Below are 17,535 nucleotides of genomic sequence, written 5' to 3'. Positions count from 1 at the left end.
GGTCCTTTGTTGTCCCTTCTCTCTTTCTGTGAATATTCGTAGACTCATGTTTGAAAACATGCCATATGGGAGTACTTCAGAAAGTTTGTGGAAAATAGGATTAAATGATAAGTTAATTTTTGGAAAACTTTTGAAATGCATGTACTTTTTTCATAATACATATTTTCAATGAACTTTTTGAAGAACCCTCATGTATATGTATTTCAGCCATTTTTTAAAAGATTTATTTATTTGAAAGTCAGAGAGAAAGAGAGACAGAGAGAGAGAGAGGTCTTCCATCCACTGGTTGACTCCCCAATTGGCCGCAACAGCTGGAGCTGCGCCAATCTGAAGCCAGGAGCCAGGAGATTCCTCAGGGTCTCTCAGGTGGGTGCAGAGTCTCAAGGACTTGAGCCATCTTCCACTGCTTTCCCAGTCCATAGCAAGATAGTGGGATTGGAAGTGGAGCAGCTGAGATTTGAGCCAGCGCCCATATGGGATGCCAGCACAGCAGGCTGTGGCTTTACCTGCTGTGCCACAGCGCTGGCCCCTCAAAAATTTTTTAAATATTTATTTATTTATTTGAAAGGCAGAGTTATGAAGAGAGAGAGAGAGGGAGATACACACACACATGCACACACACACACACACACACACACAGAGGTCCTCCATCCGCTGGTTCACTCCTCAATTGGCCGCAACCACTGGAGCTGTGCCAATTCAAAGCCAGGAGTCAGGAGCTTCTTCCGGGTCTCCCATGTGGGTACAGGGGTCAAGCACTTGGGCCATCTTCCACTGTTTTTCCAGGCCCATTAGCAGAGAGCTGGATCAGAACTGGAGCAGCTCGGACTTGAACTGGCACCCATATGGGATGCTGGCATCTCAGGTGGCAGCTTTACCTGCTATACTACAATGCTGGCTCCTTCAAACATTTTTTAAAACAAATTTATCTTTTAATTTTCATTTTTAATGAACTTTTCAAAGTACCCTTGTTATGGGAATGTGTGTCTTAATTTTATTGCCTGGGTTCTTGCCCCCAGAGAGATAAGCATTCAAGGCAGAGGCATAAATAAGGTGCATTAGGGAGAGCAGGATTTATTTGATGTGCAAGAGATTGAATATACATTCACACATGAGTGTGGGATCCCACACGGAGAGATCTGCCATGAGAGTGCCAGTGAGATGCCCACAAGAGAGGACAAGTGAGAGGAGATCAACCAATGACCAAAAGCAAGAACAAGAAGCCAAAAGGTAAAAAGGGCCACTTTCTTGTCTAACAACCCCTTTTATGAGACAGAGGGTGGTTCCCTAACTAAACGTACAAAAATGGTAGTTTTGTTGGTGCCTCTACGTGAATTTTAACTTCCACATGGGGGCTGGCACTGTGGCGTACCAGGTAAAGTTGCTGCCTGTGGTGCTGGCATCCCATATGGGTGTCAGTTGTTGTCCCAGCTGCTCCGATCCAGCTCTTTTCTATGGCCTGGGAAAGCAGTAGAAGATGATCCAAGTCCTGGGGCCTCTGCACCTGCATGGAAGTGCCTGGCTCTTGGCTTTGGATCAGCCAAGCTCTGGCCATTGTGGCCATCTGGGGAGTGAACAACAGGTTGGAAGATCTCTCTCTTTCTTTCTGCCTCTCTGTAACTCTGCCTTTCAAATAAGTAAATAAATCTTTTAAAAAAATGCTGCATCATGAGAAGGTGGGCATACTGGATTGATAAGTAAGATGCATGGCCAGAGGGAGACATTGTGGTAAATCTTCCAGTTCATCTAATCCTACCTAATCTCCCTGTGTACTTCCTCATTTATCATCTACCTCTATCTTTTATTGTTCCCAATTCTCATACTTTATTTAAATGACACTAAAAATTTTATAACATAATTTTTAATAAGGGCATTGCTATTTCATGGTAGGGCTTTATCAGAATTCAGGTATTATTGGATATTTATATTTGCATTACTTTATTATTGGAAAACTAGATAAGCCCCCATTCATTTTAAGATTACAAAACACTACAATGAGTGTGTCTTCACATTTCTGTATTTGCTGAAGTGATTTTGCTTGGAGAATTTCTCAGAATCAGAGTTAGTGAGTCAAATGAGATGAAGATTTTAGAGGCTTTTGATTAAAGTTGCCACTTGTTTTCCCCAGAGTCTTATCTTTTCTCCTTCAAGCAGCTGAGTATTGGAATGTTGACCTCTTTAATCTCACAATCAGTATTTCGCCTAAATGTTTCAGGTTGAAGCAGTGAGACATCCAGCTTAATTAGCATCCCTACTGTTCTTTGAACATTATGAATATCATTTTACTTGTTTGTAATTTCTCATTCTAGGACTATTTATCTGTTTTCTAATAGAGTGAAATTATCTAGTAATGCACCATTCTTACCTCAGAAATTCTGTTTTGTGCTATTTGACCGTATCCATTGCTGCTTACTTTTTGGATTTCTTTGATTGTTTGAAGATTCTTTTAAACCTTCCCGAGCTTCTACCTCTTGCCTTTAGCAAATACTGCTAAATACGTCGAGAGTCACTGGATATGGGTGGCTGGATGAATAATTCCCCTCCCCAATACATTCCAGTTGTAATTTTGTTCTCCACCAAATGTGCCCCCCCAGTGATGTTTTCTGTAACTTCATGTTTGATCTTTGTCTCCCAGAGTTCCGAGAGGCATGTGGGCAACAAAGTGGGGCTGGCAGGCAGTTCAGCTGGACCCACAGAACCTTCTGAAAGGGCCATGGGACACATGTTCAACACAAGCACTACATGGTGGACATGACCTTGGTCTCAAGGCCCCATCCCTACCTGCAGCTCAGGAAGGGCTCCGTGGTCTGGCCAGGTCCAGCAGATCAACTCTTCAGGGCCAGGGCTCTGGGCAGCTCCTCCTTTCGCATAGCCCTGGGGGTGCCACGTGGGTCCCGTGTCCTGCTGGGGGCTGGGTGAATGAAAAGAAAGGCCCCTCAGATCCTGGTGACACCCCGAGAACACTGACCACTGTTGGTTCCCCACAGTGAGTCTGAAATCAGGAGGATGAGATATTAATGCCCCAGAGAAACTGATAAGCCTCTGGCTCCCTGGAGCGGGATGAAGGCACTCACAGTCTGCCCACTGCACAGCAGAGTGCCCTACTCAGGGAAGCGGAGTGGAGCAGTCTGACCCCTCCCTGGCTGTCCTGTGCACACTGGTTATTTTGACCTGAGGACGACTGAGTAGAAGCAGATACAGGAAACCCCTCTGCCTTCTCCACTGCCTAAAAGTGGAGCACACACTTGTGAGGGTGTCCCCCTTCCTCTCCACTGGGGTTGGGGGGCTAGGAGGTTATCACTGTGCACGGAGACACGCTGAGAAACACAAAACACACTTTACCGCTACTGGCCTTTGTCTGCCTGTGTTTACCCTGGAACCTACCATCCAGGGATGGTGCCATCCTGGGAGTTCAGGAAATCCCTCCCCCTCTTTGAGGCATCTTCCCTGGCTGTCCCCGTGGGCAGCCCAATGCATGCTTTGCAGAAGGGATCATGTTTGATTGTCTCTTGCTGATCTGTCTTTTGTTGGTCTAATTTACAGGCCAAGGAGAGAGCCTGAGATGGGTGGAGAAGGATTTTCCCTCCCTCCCTCAGGCAGCATGTAGTGACTGCGCTCAACACCAGGCCCAGGAACAGGGGCTGTCAGCTGTGTGGTTACACATCCCTGCCACACCTCCTGTGTGGTCCAGATTTTCCACGTGGATGTGTCCACTGTGTCCTGCTGTGACCCTGTTCCAGGCAGTGCTGTTCCCTGCAGAGTCACCTCGGGTAGCTCAGTTCTAGATCTGTCTCCAGGCTTGCAATGAGGAGCCTTGGGGGCCCTGGGCTTGATCAGTCCATGAGCCACAGCTAGTTCTGTCCCCCGTGAGTTAGTCAAGGAGCACCCTCCTCTCGCTTCTGCTGGGCTGGATCCTACCTCATTTCAAAACCCATCCCAAGAAACCCACAGCTCCTTTAACTGATCTGACGGAAATCTCTAAACTTCTAGAACCTTGGCACTGTACAAGCAATTTCTTGTCTTTTCTTACAGTCATGGACATCCTCAGAGCTGTTCTTCCTGACTCACTCAGCCTCAAACCCTCTGCACGCTGCCTGCACCAAAAATAGGCAAGTGTTTCATTAATGGGACTTGTCGGAGAAAGAATTTGCTTAGCTCCCATGACATCTGCATCACAGGATTCTTAACTCTCCTCTCCTTTGTGGAATCCTTTTTCTGATGTTCCTGGTCCTCTGGGGCCCAGACTCTGAGACTTTAGAAGGAGAGTCCAGATTCCTCTCCTCCTGCCTGCAGGAGACACCAGTTCTCTGTACAAACTTTTAAAGCCCCCCAAAGAAAGAAATGATCACGGGGGTTCCCAAGTGCATGGGCTGTGGGGTTAGTGGAGGGCTAGAGGAAGCCTGTGCAGGCCAGCAGTGCAGGCTGGGCTCTGGGGTTCAGATTCCCTGAGCTGGTGTCCCAGCTCCCTCCAGCAACTTAGCCCCTTGGTGTCGCTCCCCCTCTTCATGGAGGAACGACACAGGACCCTGCGCTGTTCTTTCGTCTGCTCGGCCCTCCCCGGGTTTGCTGCTGGTTCTTCCCGGGTTGGCTGCCGATCCTTCCACCTCCGTGGAAGGGCGGCTCCCCCTGCCACTTTCCCCACTTCCGCAGGGGAGCGGCACACCGCCGGCCTGCTCTCTCAGGGGTTCCTCAGGTGTTCCTGGTGCATGTTGTCTCTCTCCTCCTTTATAGTCCTCTTCCACCAATCCCAACTCTGCTACCCACACGCCGAGTACGCTGCTCTCCTCCAATCAGGAGCAGGATCAGCTCCTGCAGGTTATTGGTCGAACTGGAGGCAGCTGTGTAGAAGTTGTTTACTCTTCTCCCAGCGCCATATTGTGGGAGAGCAGATGCATAGAATAAGTCAATTCCAGTAACTTAGTCTAGTCCGAGTTGCTCCCCACACCTTGGGAGCCCCGACATGCTCATCCTTAAACTGGCTAATGCTTATGTGAGAGGTAGATGGACCAGTAGGCAGTTAGGTTGGGTTTTGGTCAGAATGAGGAAAGGGGAAGTCTCTTTAAGAGGGTAGAAAATGCTTCTTCCCAGAAACTGCCTTTAGCAAGATGAAAGTGCCAATCCAAGGGAGTATTGATTCCACCCTTCTGAGTTTATATTTTATCATGAGAATACAAAGTCACACCCTTTTTTTTTCTTGTATTATCATGAGCAAGCCAGACAGGATTAGGATTCTGGCCTTCTGTTGGGTTCTGTCTCCACTCTCTGATTGATTGTTGGTGCTGTTCTGTTTTTTGCCCAAAAATTGTGTTTGAAAGACTTGACTGTTATATATTCTTGCATCTTCTTTTTGTGGATCCCCCCTCCTGGCTGCTGTGGCAGGAGGTTTCTGACTTAAATAAACATTGCTTTGCTCACTGCATTGTCTGCGTGGAAATTCTTTCTGTCAGACAAGAACAGTGGTTGCCTTTCTTCACTGCCATTTTATCCAAATAGCATCTACCTCCTAGGGTGGTGAGATGAAATGAGATAGCAGATAATGTTCTCATCTTAGCACCTAGTAAATACAAGCAGCCAGCAATTATTACACTTTCTGCTGTTAAAAGTGAAAGATGGGCTTCTCACCAGTGCATGGAACTTTCTCTAGGATAGACCACAAGCTAGGCCACAAAGCAAGTCAGCAGATTCAAAAATATCAAAATCATGCCATGCATCTCCTCTAACCACAAAGGAATGAGGCTGTAAATCAACAACTCAAGAATCTCTAAAACATGTAAACACACAGAGACTGAACAACATGCTCCTGAATATCTTTGAAGAAATCAAAAGGGAAATCAAGAAATTTCTGGAAATGTATGAAGACAATATGTACCCCATGTTTATTGTAGCTCAATTTACAATAGCTAAGATATGGAATCAACCCAAATGTCTGTCAAACAAAGACTACATAAAGAAATTATGGGATATGTACACCATGGAATACTACATGGTAGTAAAAAAATGAAATCCTGTTGTTAGCAACAAAATGGATGCAAATGGAAAACATCATACTTAGTGAAATAAGCCAGTCCCCAAAGGACAAATACCATACATTCTCCCTAATCTGCGCCTAAAAAGTAATCTATAGAAGTAAAATTTACACTTCAAAATGCAATGATTTTGAACAGGCCATGTCTCAACTGTTAAGGAACGGTGTTTTTATGCTACCTGTTGAACTCTTAGAATAGGGTTAATCTTATGTGTATAAAGTTAATGGAAAATAGATCTTAGTAAAAAATAAGAATGGGAATAGTAGAGGGATGAGGAAGAAGAGTGGCAGTGTGGTTGGGAAGGCAGGTACAGAGGGAAAAATCATGTTCCTAAAGTTGTATATATGAAGCACATCAAGTTTGTATTCCTTAAATAAAAGGTTTCAGGGGAAAACGTGAATGAAAGGAAAAATAGACTAAAGTTGCTAAGATAAATAAAGTCAAAACACAAGCAACAAAAGAATGACACCAGCCTTGGGGTGGACGTGGACAAGAGCAGAGAACCTGTGGCCATAACCCCAGAGGAGGTAGAAGAAGGAGGAGGATGATAAAGAGCTTGAGGATGAGGCCTGGGCTCCATCAGTGTGAAGTGGCCCTGTTCTGAAGTGTGGAGACAGAACAATAGAGTACTTGTGTTCTGGATGACTCAGTCACTGGACCCTGTGACAAGCCAGGGTGTCCACAGCAATGGGACAGTCCTGGGCAGGGGGAGCCTGAAACCTAGTAGCTGCAAACAAATGGACTCAGGCTTTCGAATGGATTCTGTTTTGAACAACCAGACTGTCAGTGCCGGGTGCTAGGTGAAGCCCCTGAGAGCTCACCTGCTCCTGAGACGCTGGTTTCTGCCTCACCTTATGAACTGGTCTGAAGGTGGAGGCTGGGCCATCAGGAGCATGTCCGGCTGGCAGGTGGACAGAGTCTGCTCAGCAAGCTGATTGGAGGCCTTGGAGAAACAGACAATTCTGTAACTTTTCCTCCAGGGTACGGGGCCCAGAAAAGTACAGCGACAGATGGACAGAAGAGCAGCATTGCTGGAGCCCTGGAGGCAGTGCCCTGATGTGTGTGGCTACCAACCCTCAGGTGCTCCTGGGCCCTAGCACTTGCCTGGTAGCAGTGAAACCCTGATATGGACTGTGGCCTGTCCCTTAGTGTCCCAGGCCTCTGGGATGTTGTTGCCCTAGGGGGCTCCAGTGAGTGGCAGTGTGTGCCCTGACTCATTCAGGCCGGGTCTCTTGCCTGGAGTCCAAGTGTGCACTTGCCCTTGCACAGGCTGCTCTGAGCCACGAGTCAGGAGTCCTGTCGCTGCTTGACCACATGCTATGGGCCAGAAAACTGACAGCCTAGGAGGAGAGACAGGGCTGAAACTGGGGCTTAATCTATAAGCACAGGGAGAGCCCCCTGGGAATCTGAATGCAGGGAGGGGGAGGTCCCAGGGAAGGTGTGTATGTGTGTGTGTGTGAATGCGCACATGGGTATGTGGCTGTGTGGTTTGTGTGTGAGTGTGTGTGTTGGGTGTGTACCTTTTCTACACACACAGGTGTGCCCGTTGCCCCGTACATCCCTCACCTTCCTGCCGGCCCCCATGGATGGCCAGCATGCATGGGAAAGAGCAGAAGCCAGGGCAGCAATGGTTCAGTCGAGCTCCGGCTGGAAGCCCGGGGGAGAGGTGCTGGGGGTGCCGCCTGCAGAAGTAGGACACAGGACAGAGTGAGCTGGACATGGGGCCCTCGTTCTCCCAGACATCTCCTCCTACCACTCCTACCATTCCCCATGGTGGCATCCTGCACATGACACCTTCTAACTCTGATTTCCCTCTTGTGCAGCAGCACTTCCACCTCCCCCTCACCTGAGATGGCCGTGCTCCATCCTGATGTACGTGCACAGGACCTTGGGCAACATGTGACCATGGTTGTATGTGAACACTTTAATTTCACACACCATCTCTTGATGACCTGTGCGTCTCATCTGTTTCTCACTTGTTCTCTAGGCCCAGAAATGCTTAGAGGTCTCCCCACCTTTCTGTCCCCTCTGTTACTTCTCATGGTGCCACTCCCTCCTGCCATATACTGTGTTCTGCTCACAGCCTGGAGCCTGCAGCTGCCAGTGGCACCCACGCCCACCTGAGCTACATGAGGACAGTCTCCTGGGTCAGCAGTGGGATGTTTGGGGTTTCCAGATTATAGGGTAATTGATTAAAATGTTGCTTAATTGTTTTACTATTATTAATTTATTGTTATTAAATTGAATTTTCATCATCTCCAATTTTTTGAAAAAAAAAAATAGGAAAAAAAATGAATCCTCTGTTTTGTCATTAGTGATAGCTTGGCCTGGTGCTGAGCCATGAGCAGAGAGGAGTCTGGCATTTTTAGGAAAGGGTTACACAGTCTCAGGCAGGTTTCAGAGGAACGTGGCTGTCTTGGTCCTTTCCACTCACTGGGCCACATGTCCCAGCCAGGTGCGTTCCAAAGAACATTTGAAAAGGGGGATTGGTTTGAAGAGAAGCTCATGGAAGGCCTGCCCCAGGCTGGGTAATGGACAGCACGAGCAGGCTTCTGGCATTGGTCTGCTCCCCAGGGCCCCTCTCCAGGGCCTGCATCTGGAGGCCCCTGCATCTGAGGACCCCATATGGGCTCCCAGTGCTGGAACCTGAGGCCCAAACACACATCCAAGGGGCCCATTCCTACCTGGAGGGCGACCTGCACTGAGGAAATGGGGGATGTGACTCAGCAGGCGGGGCTGGCCCTTCTCCCTGAAAGGATCAGGAGCTCCTGGAGGCCTGAGGCTGGGTGTGGGAATGGGAGCCTGGGGCCTCGGGTCAGGTAAGGTCAGTGACTTTGTAGCCTTTCAGAGGGAGGCGGGTGTGGAGCTGAGATGGGTTTCTGGCCTGATCTCGGGCAGGACTGTTGGCCTCCTTAAGCCCGAGTTCCCTCCACTATAAATGGAGTTGATGATCACATCACACACAGGGTTCCTGGGACAGCTGCAGGGGTTCAGTGAGGTGATACTATCCTGTGTTTACAGCTGCATCCAGGAGGCTGGGAGGACACCACCCTGGAGACACTGGGGTCCCAGGGTCTTGCCTCTGGTGTAGGAGGGCTGGGCTGGCTCCCTCCTCTAGCAGAGGAGAGAGCTGCGTGGGCTCTCTCTTCCATGGGAGCTTACAGGATAAGTGGGTCATGTGGCCCATCGCATCCCAAGGCTCTGGGCCCTGTGTTGCCTTCTGGGACTGGGGTGGGGGTGTCTGGTGACGACCTTGCTGCTGAGCACCGAGTGAGATGATCAATGTGAGTGGATAACATAACCGTCCACCTGCTGTCCTGCCGGGCCACCCCTCTCTCACCTGTCAGTGGCTGCTGGCATTTCGGGGTGGAAGCTGCAGTGTGGCTGCCCCCAGCCTCCTCACACTGCTGGGCGTCAGTCTGGGCAGTGGCTTTGGCCCCCTTCTCAGAGTCTTGGCCACTGCCCAGAGCTTGCAGCCCTGTTGCATGGAGGCCCTGCAGAAAGTCCTGAGGGAACCAGGATGCATCAGTGATCTGGGATTGTGCCCTTCTGAGCTCAGTCCAGATCCAGGTTCTGGGGATGCAGCTGACCTGGAGCCCCTGGAGCTGCTGGCTGGCAGTCTTGTAGAAGGTCAATGCGTCACTCCTGTGCTTGCTCAGCTGGGCTGCCATGTGCAGGCTCTGGTCCTCAAGCTTGTCGTAGAGTGTGCGGATGCTGAAGTCTTCCAAGGTCTGGGCCAGGACTGGTGCTCCTGCAGGAAGAGGTCTGGGCAGTGAGACTTTGGGATGAGCAGCTGGGAGTGGTCCCGGCTGGGAGTGACTTAGCCCCTTCTTCCCTTACTCAGAGGTTGGGACTTGTAGGCCTGCTGCAGGAAGAGGAGGGAGGCCTGCCTGCAGGAAGAGGCAGGCTATGGGGAGGAGGACCCCACGGAGAGGGAAAGTGGGATGAGGCCCGATGTGAGCAGGGCAGGAAGGACACTCCAGGGAAAGGCGGCAGCAGGGGCCACAGGAAGAACCTCCTCTGAGTAGCTGTGATTGACAAGAGCTGGCAGCAGAGCTGGGCAGGCAGTTGCCTCCCCTAAGGGTGGGTCTCCCAGTCCTCAACCACCTTCCTGAGGGTCTGCCCACACTTTCCCTGAGGCTTTAGGTCTGTCCTGCCCTCTCCCTGTGTCCATCTCTGTCTCCAGTTCCCACAGTTGCCCCACACTCCCCTGTTCTCGCCCTATCTTTCCCCACTGTGCCACAGACTCATGTCCAGCTGGCTCTTCCAACATCCCCAAGCCCAGGCATCTGTTTGGCAGGCACTTGCTTGGCCGAGGGGCTCCTGGCTTCATGGGAGCAGGGATTGGGGGTCTCCATCCAGGCAGTCCCCCGCCTAGCCTCTGCCCAAGTAGCTCCCAAGTTCTGCAGATCCTTCCCGTGGTACCTTGATGGCCAACCACCTGAGGTAGGACAGCCGTGAAGGAGGCCCCTTCCCAACTGCTCTGTTCAAGGGGTTAAGGAAAAGGCTGTCTCCCAGGAATTCTGTGTCCAGCAAAATTGTCCTTCAACAGTGAGGGAGACATTAGGGAATTCCCAGGTAAGCAAAAGCTGAGGAGCTCATTCCCACCTTCCCTGCAAGAAATGCTCCCAGGAGCTCTGGAGTGAAAGGGCACCAGATGGGAACTGGAAATGCCAGGAAGAGTAAAGTTCTCAGTGAAGGTGAGATTTGGGCAACGAGAAACGCTAGCATTGTTGTAGCAAAGTTTTGAAACTCTATAATTGGTATTCCACACAATTTAACACATAAATACACTGTTAAAAATGATTGATCTAAAAGCCGGTAGTATTATAACTCTAGCTTGTTAATTCCACAAGAGGGACTTAAAGAACATTAACTCATGGGCCGGCGCTGTGACGTAGCTGTAAAGCCACTGCTTGCAGTGCTGGCATCCCATATGGGCACTGGTTTGAGTCCCGGCTGCTCCACTGCCAACCCAGCTCTCTGCTATGGTCTGGGAAAGCAGTAGAAGATGGCCCAAGTCCTTGGGCCCTGGCACCTATGTGGGAGACCTGGAAGAAGCTCCTGGCTCCTCACTTGTGGCTTTGGATCGGCGCAGCTCTGGCCATTACGGCCAATTGGGGAGTGAACCAGCAGATGGAAGACCTCTCTCTCTGTCTCTCTGACTCTCCTTCTTTTTCTGTGTAACTCTTTGACTTTCAAATAAATAAATAAATCTTTAAAAAAAAAGACTTAGCTCATGTTTCATGGCCCACAGTGTACAAAGATGTAATTCTATGATGTTGCCAATGACAACGGGGTGGACATAGCTGTGTGGGAAGCAGGGTCTTGGACATTATTGATGCTGAGCTGTTACAGACACAGATCAGGGTGTGATGACTTTCAGATGTTAAAGGATATCCCCATGGTGACCCCAAAGAAAATACCTATAGAATATACAGAAAAGGAAATGAGAAATAAATGAAAGCATTCACTACAGAAACCAATTAAACACAAAAAGGTAGTAATGCAGGAACAAAAGAACTACAGGGCAGAAAACAAGTAAAAAAGAAGAAAGTAAGTTCCTCCTTATCTGTAATTACTTGAGATCTAGGTGAATTAAACTGTCCAATCAAAAAAACTCAACTACAATGAAGTATCTAACAATGTGGTTAAAAAATGAGCAAAGGACTTGAACAGACATTTCCCCAGAAAAGACCCACAAACATCTGAGAGGTACATTAAGAGATGCTCAGGACCACAAAGCATTAAGGGAATGCAAACCAAAACCCCAGTGAGATGCACCTCACATCCATTAGGGCGACTACTCAAAAAAAAAAAAAAAACATAAAATAACAAGTGTGGAGGGGGTGTGGAGAAACAGAGCCCTAAGTAGATGAAGCATCCCGATCCTAGGAGTGACTTTCCCTTGCCCCTCTGCTCACAATTCCTGCTGATGGTTGGTGCCAAGTGATGGGCAGTGGGGAGTCCCCAGGTCCTCCTGAGCTCTAGGGAGCAGCTGGCAGGTGCAGGTGATGGCCCTCCATGACAGTCCCCACTGCTGCCCCTGAGGTGGACAAAGGAAAAGCAGCCTGGACTGGGGAGCTGCCCTTGGGTCCTGGAGAACTGACCAGCACAGGAAGGAGATGGCCACAGCCCTGGGGACCTTAGGCAGGGCACTCATTCTCCTGCCCCTCAGTCTGTCTGTCTGTAAAATGAGACAGCAAAAGCTACCCTCTTGCAGGTGACTTTGTTAGTGTCACATGGGCAGCACCATGTGTCTCATGAGCTGTCAATGCCACAGGCACTTGAGACATTTGTGCCCAGGCTGGGTTCCTGAGTGGAAGCCTGGGTGCAGGCCTGGTGGTGGTGAGGGGACAGGCAGAGAGGAGGGGACTCACCACACCCAGCCTGGTACCTGCGCCCTGGGTCACAGCCTTCTCCTTGAAATCAGCTCCCTCCCCAGAGCTCCAAGCACCACGGTCTTCATAGATCACGAGGCTGGAAGGAGAGCAGGCCTCAGTGCCCAGACCACACTGCGCCAAGATGGCTGCAACAGGCCCTGGGTGGGGCAGGGCTGGGGGGTGTGTGTGTGCAGGGGGCAGGGCTGGAATGTGTGTGTGTGTGTGTATGTGCAAGGAGGGTGCAGGGCTATGTATGCATGTGGAGGGGACAGGGCTGGGGTGTGTGTGTGTGTATGTGTGTGTGTGTGGAGGGAGGCAGGGCTGGGAGATGTATGTGGGGGGGGGAGCAGGGCTGGGATGTGTGGCAGGGGGCAGACTCACCTATCCCTGAGGAGGATGTACTCAGCAGGAATGGCAGGCTGCCCCAGGCTTCGCCACTGGGGTCTCCAGGCCCTCATGGGGCAAACTTGGGGCACTGGAGGTCTCAGCAGGAGAACCAAGCCTGTCAGCAGTGTGGTAGCCAAGCCACTAGCCAGCAACGTCCCTGGAAGGCAGGCAGGAGGGGGCCGGGCCATGTGAGGGCCATGGGGTCTGGCTTTTGCCTCAGTGAGCTTGACCTCTGAGATGCTGCCCTTGGGCCTTAGCTCACAGATGCCTTCGTGCTCCAGGGAGTTCCCTGTGAGTCTCCATCTGGGAGACTCTCCCTCACCCTGTGTCTTCCTGTGCTCAAGTGTGTGTGTGTGTTAAAAGTTTGAATATGTGTGTGTTTGACTATGGATGTGTGAGTTTAGGACTGTGCTAGAGCATGTGTGAGTTTGTGCATGTATGTGACTGTGTGAGTGTGAGAATGTGTGTGAGTTTGCTAGCACATGTGTATGTATGAGTGTGCATGCCTGTGTGTGTAGAAGAGCATTTCCGTGTGAGAGTGTGTATGTATGTATGTGAGAGTGCATGTGTATAAGTATGTATGAGTGCAAGTGTGTGTGTTAATGTATGTAGGAGTGTGTATGAGTGTGTGAAGGTGAGTACGTGTATGTGGGGAGTATGTGAGTACACATGCATGAGTGTGAGTGTAGGTATTGGTGTATAGGTGTGATATAGGTATGAGTGTGTGTGTATGTATGTGTATGCGTCTATGTGAGCCATCATTCCCAGCTCAGGGCCCCAGAGCCTTAGTCATGGCAGGGTTGATTTCTCTCTGCCCCCCCAGGAAGGCTGTGTTTCTGTTTCTGAGCCCAGCCTGGAGGCACCTAGCAGATTGCTGACAGACAAGCAGGAAGGAAGGAGGGGTGTCTGCTGGGTGTCCATGCCACCCCATCTCCACTAAGGACTGAAAGGGTGAGAGGGGTAGGGAGGGGGAGGGGTGAAGGGTGACCCCCATGGAGGACACTGCATTATCTCTCTGCACTTGGAACCCCAGCTCCAGGACCACTGCACCAGGCTAGTGTCATTGGGCCCATCTGCAGTCTTCGGGGCCATGCCCGGAGCCACAGATGTGGCTGGCTCACACGGGGGCCGAGATGCATCCTCTCACCCCTGGGTCCCGGGCTGCTCTGTTGGACCACACCTGTGATCGCTGTCCAGTCTGGGCCCAGGTTTGCTGGCCTGTGCCTGAGGATGCCAAGCCTGCCCAGCTGATACGGGGAGGGGGGCTGCACGGGAGACAGCCCAGGGCCACAGGCCACACCCTCCTCTTTCACCAGCACCACAGCCGTGCTCTCAGGCCGGCCGTTGTCCTGAAACACGTATGTACCCGGATCTAGGAACTGATGGGCAAACCTGGGGGTGGCACAGGGGAGGGGTAGAGACAGAATGTTGGGAGTTGGTCTGGAGGGGCTCACACATCAGGCAAGGTCTGGGTGTCCTGGGGCCATGGCTGGGCCTCCCCCCACACATGGGAGCAATGCGGGGTGACTTAGCAAAGCTGCCCACAACACCAGGCACAGGAGGCCACGCCTGGCCACGGTCTCTCTGTCCTTGCCTCCCACACGGTCACAGCCTCCCATGTCCCCCTACTGCTCATCCACAAAGAGGCTGTTAGCTGCATGACTTCCAATTACCTTGAGAAGTGGAGGTGAGTCTCTCGTACCAGGAGGCCCAGTCTCCTGAAGGCCCCGAAGTCCCAGTGGGGGTTGCTGTTGAACAGGTGCTGCCTCTGGTACACAGGGAAGTGACTGGCTGAGCGGTCTGGGGGGTGGACATGGGCTTGGACTGGGATCCGGGGGCCACCCCAGTCCCTGCCCAGGGTAAGGCAGAGTCAAGGAGCTTAGCACTCTGAGCTCTGGTGAGTCAGGGGGACTAAGACATGTCTGCAATGAAGCCGTGTCAGGTCAAGCCCTTCTTCCTTCCACCCAGAGAGACCCTCACAGAGTTGTCCACTCTGAGCAGGGCCACCAGGCCTGCTGCCCACTGTGGAGAACACAGCCCAAGTCCCGCGTGCTCAGACGTGGGACTGTGCATCATGGGACTGTTATGCAGTAGGCACTCAATGCATGCTGGGCGGCGGTTGAGTGAAGGGATGGCTGAGGGGCAGATGGGGCCTCTGGCAGGAACCCAGGGCAGCCAGGCCTGGTCATTCCCTGTGCCCGGGAGGCCTTCCTGAGAATGGCTAGCAGCTCTTCCTCCTGAGCCCCCACTGCCAAGATGGGGCTCGAGGGTGGTAACGGGGAGTGTACCTGGACTCTCCACACAGTTACAAATGCAAGGTTTCGAGAGGGTGGGGTCATGCCCCTCTCACTGGGTTATGGTAGTCTGGGTCCCAGTCCCACAAAGTCCTCTATGGGGGTCATTTTATGGGTTTGTTTCCCTCTGACACAGGCCACCCTTACTCCCTGGGCTCCTGCCCGCCTGTCTCTGCCTCTTTCCTCCAGGGCTGCAGCTCCCTTGGGCCTGTCCTTGTCTCATCCAGCCAAGTCACTGGGCATCTCAGGGTATCCAGAGGGACCCACCAACTCTGTGTCACTTTGTGTGAGCAGTGACAGGGGTTCCAGATGCCACAGTTCCATCCCCATAGCAGTGCTCCAAAAAGCACTGCTCAGTAGAATGGATGAGGACCCAGTACTCAGTATAGCAGATCTCAGGGAAAGAGACCCAGAGGCACGGCATGGAAAGAATAAAACCAAGGCCGTGAGGGTGTCCCCCATCAGTGCAGGGCTGTGTGTACAGAGGAAGCAGGCTTGAGCTGGGCATTTTCTCATCCACTCAATGCTGGGGCTCTGAGGGCAGCCCATAGGGATTCAGCCCTGTTTTGGATGACTATGTGCATGGTCTCTGAGATGGTGTGCAGGAGGCCAGGGCCCTGGGCAGGGGGTGTCCTCACCAATTCAAGGCTCAGAGACCACGCAGTCCCACAGGCTTCAGGGAGGAATCACCTTCTGTTGGCCCTGGAGCATTGCTCAGCTCCCTGTTGTTGCAGATGAGGAAATGGGGGCCAAGGAAGACTCAGGCCAAGAGCACGGAGACAGCGCAGGCCTGAGCATCCCAGCCTTGCAAAGGCATTGTCTGTGCAGGAGAGGCAGGGGAGGGAGAACAGAGCGGAGCATGCAGGACAGGGGGAACTCACTGTGGGGAAGAATGTGAAGCTGGAAGAGGATCACGTCCCCTACCACCAGGCAGATCACTGGGTTTGGAATATGGGGACCAATGCTGCGGTGCTCAGTGTTGAGAGGCCTGGGGCCTTTGGTCCTAGAGTTCCACTGCAGTGGGGGGCTCTTCTCAAGTGGTCCTGGAAGCATTTGGGGATGGCACACTGAGGGCCTGGGCTGCCTGGGAGGCACCAGCCCCCATCAGTCTCCCTTCCCATGCAGGTGCAGGCTCAGCCCTCCAGGGCCTGCCCCTGTGGATGTCTATCTTCCATGGCTTTCTGTGCCCTGGGCAGGACTCAGGTCTCCAGAACACCCAGGGTGCAGAGGCCATTGTGGGCCCTGCACCCTCTGACTTGCTTGTCTTGGAAGCACCCAGCTCCCCTACTCCCCCCAGGAAGTCCGCCCTTCTGCTTACCCTGCAGGAAGGGGCTGAGCACATTTGCTGTGCTGACGATGAAGCCAAAGATGCCTTGGGGGCCAAACTGGACCAGGTGAACCCTGGCGCTCGCTGGGAAGAGCTGGGCTGGGCCCAGAGTGCCCAGGACCTCCTATTAAGACACAGTGTGATGTGCCAGGGTTGGGGAAGGGTGTCAGAGATGGAGGGACCTGAGCCGGGACAGGGCCCTTAGGTGGCCCTGGAAGACACCTGGGCTCAGATTTCTCACCTCCGTCCTCCCTCAGTGTCATCTCCTTCCTCACCAATCTCTCCCACATGGTCTCATGGGCCCTGAGCCCTTTTTCAGAAAGCGCCCTGTGTCCATCCATGCCCTCTTCTGGGTCACTTGCCTCTCCTGTGGTGGCCCCAAGATGCAGCCTGGCCCTGTGGCCAGATTTCCAGCCTGGGAGCCGGAGGCTCGGGGTGGGCTCAGGCAGGGCTCATGCCATTCGCAGGACCATGGTGAGGGGTGCACCACCACCTCTAGGCCTCCCTTCACAGGCTGCAAGGAGAGGCTGATGCTTTCTAAGTCCCCTTCCAGCATCAAAACTGGATGGCTGCCATTCTAGAGTAACCTTGTTCCCCACCGCTGGCTGCCTTGCCCTTCCATCCACCGGAAGGAGAATTCTGCACACAGCAAGACAAGGTGGGAAAGGCCACTGGCCATGGGCTGCCCCTCCACCGCTGGGTTCTTTAGACTCCGTGCCTGATTCCTCTGCAGCATCATCCCAGTCTCCAGCGGGCACAGGCTGCCCCCCCGTCCCTGCCCCTTCCCGAGCGGGACTCACCCTCTGGATGCTGTCCCCAGCCTGGCTCATCACATTGAGGCTCAGCTTCCTGCTGGGGCCCCAGGCCAGGGACAGCCGGGGGGCACTAGCCAGGCACTGAGCATCACAGATCTCCTCGGCTGAGACGTACACCCTGCACCGGCAGCTGCAGGACAGGAGAGATGGTGGGGGGGTGGGGGTGCCTCGGGGGCATGGAGGGGCTGTCCTGGCCCCTGAGGCCCTCAGAACTCTTGGAAAGGAGGGCCCCCATCAGTCTCTCTCCAAGTGCAGGAGCAGGCTCAGCCCTTCAGGGCCTGCCCTTGCGAATGTCTCTCCTGC

The 17,535-nt window shown here is 52.3% G+C and overlaps 1 protein-coding gene across 1 annotated transcript in view; it reads right to left on the bottom strand.

Annotated features, from left to right (window-relative positions):
- The window catches only part of LOC149124659 (uncharacterized), a 37,378-nt gene extending 20,131 nt beyond the window's left edge, over positions 1-17,247 (bottom strand). The window contains exons 1-9 of the mRNA XM_089303312.1: positions 17,218-17,247; positions 16,409-16,541; positions 15,972-16,133; positions 14,470-14,596; positions 13,977-14,188; positions 12,812-12,953; positions 12,424-12,506; positions 9,617-9,777; positions 9,367-9,532 (exon numbers count right to left, since the gene is read on the bottom strand). Coding sequence (XP_089159438.1) covers positions 9,367-9,532; positions 9,617-9,777; positions 12,424-12,506; positions 12,812-12,953; positions 13,977-14,188; positions 14,470-14,596; positions 15,972-16,133; positions 16,409-16,541; positions 17,218-17,247 — 1,216 coding nt within the window. The remainder of the gene's footprint in view (positions 1-9,366; positions 9,533-9,616; positions 9,778-12,423; positions 12,507-12,811; positions 12,954-13,976; positions 14,189-14,469; positions 14,597-15,971; positions 16,134-16,408; positions 16,542-17,217) is intronic.
- Between the last annotated feature and the right edge of the window lie 288 nt (positions 17,248-17,535).

Source organism: Oryctolagus cuniculus, chromosome 9 (assembly GCF_051225735.1).
Source record: "Oryctolagus cuniculus isolate XC-2025 breed Fujian yellow rabbit chromosome 9, ASM5122573v1, whole genome shotgun sequence".
Classification (NCBI taxonomy): Eukaryota; Metazoa; Chordata; class Mammalia; order Lagomorpha; family Leporidae; genus Oryctolagus; species Oryctolagus cuniculus.
Note: the sequence above shows the minus strand (reverse complement) of the source record. Positions and strands in the feature narration are given on the sequence as shown.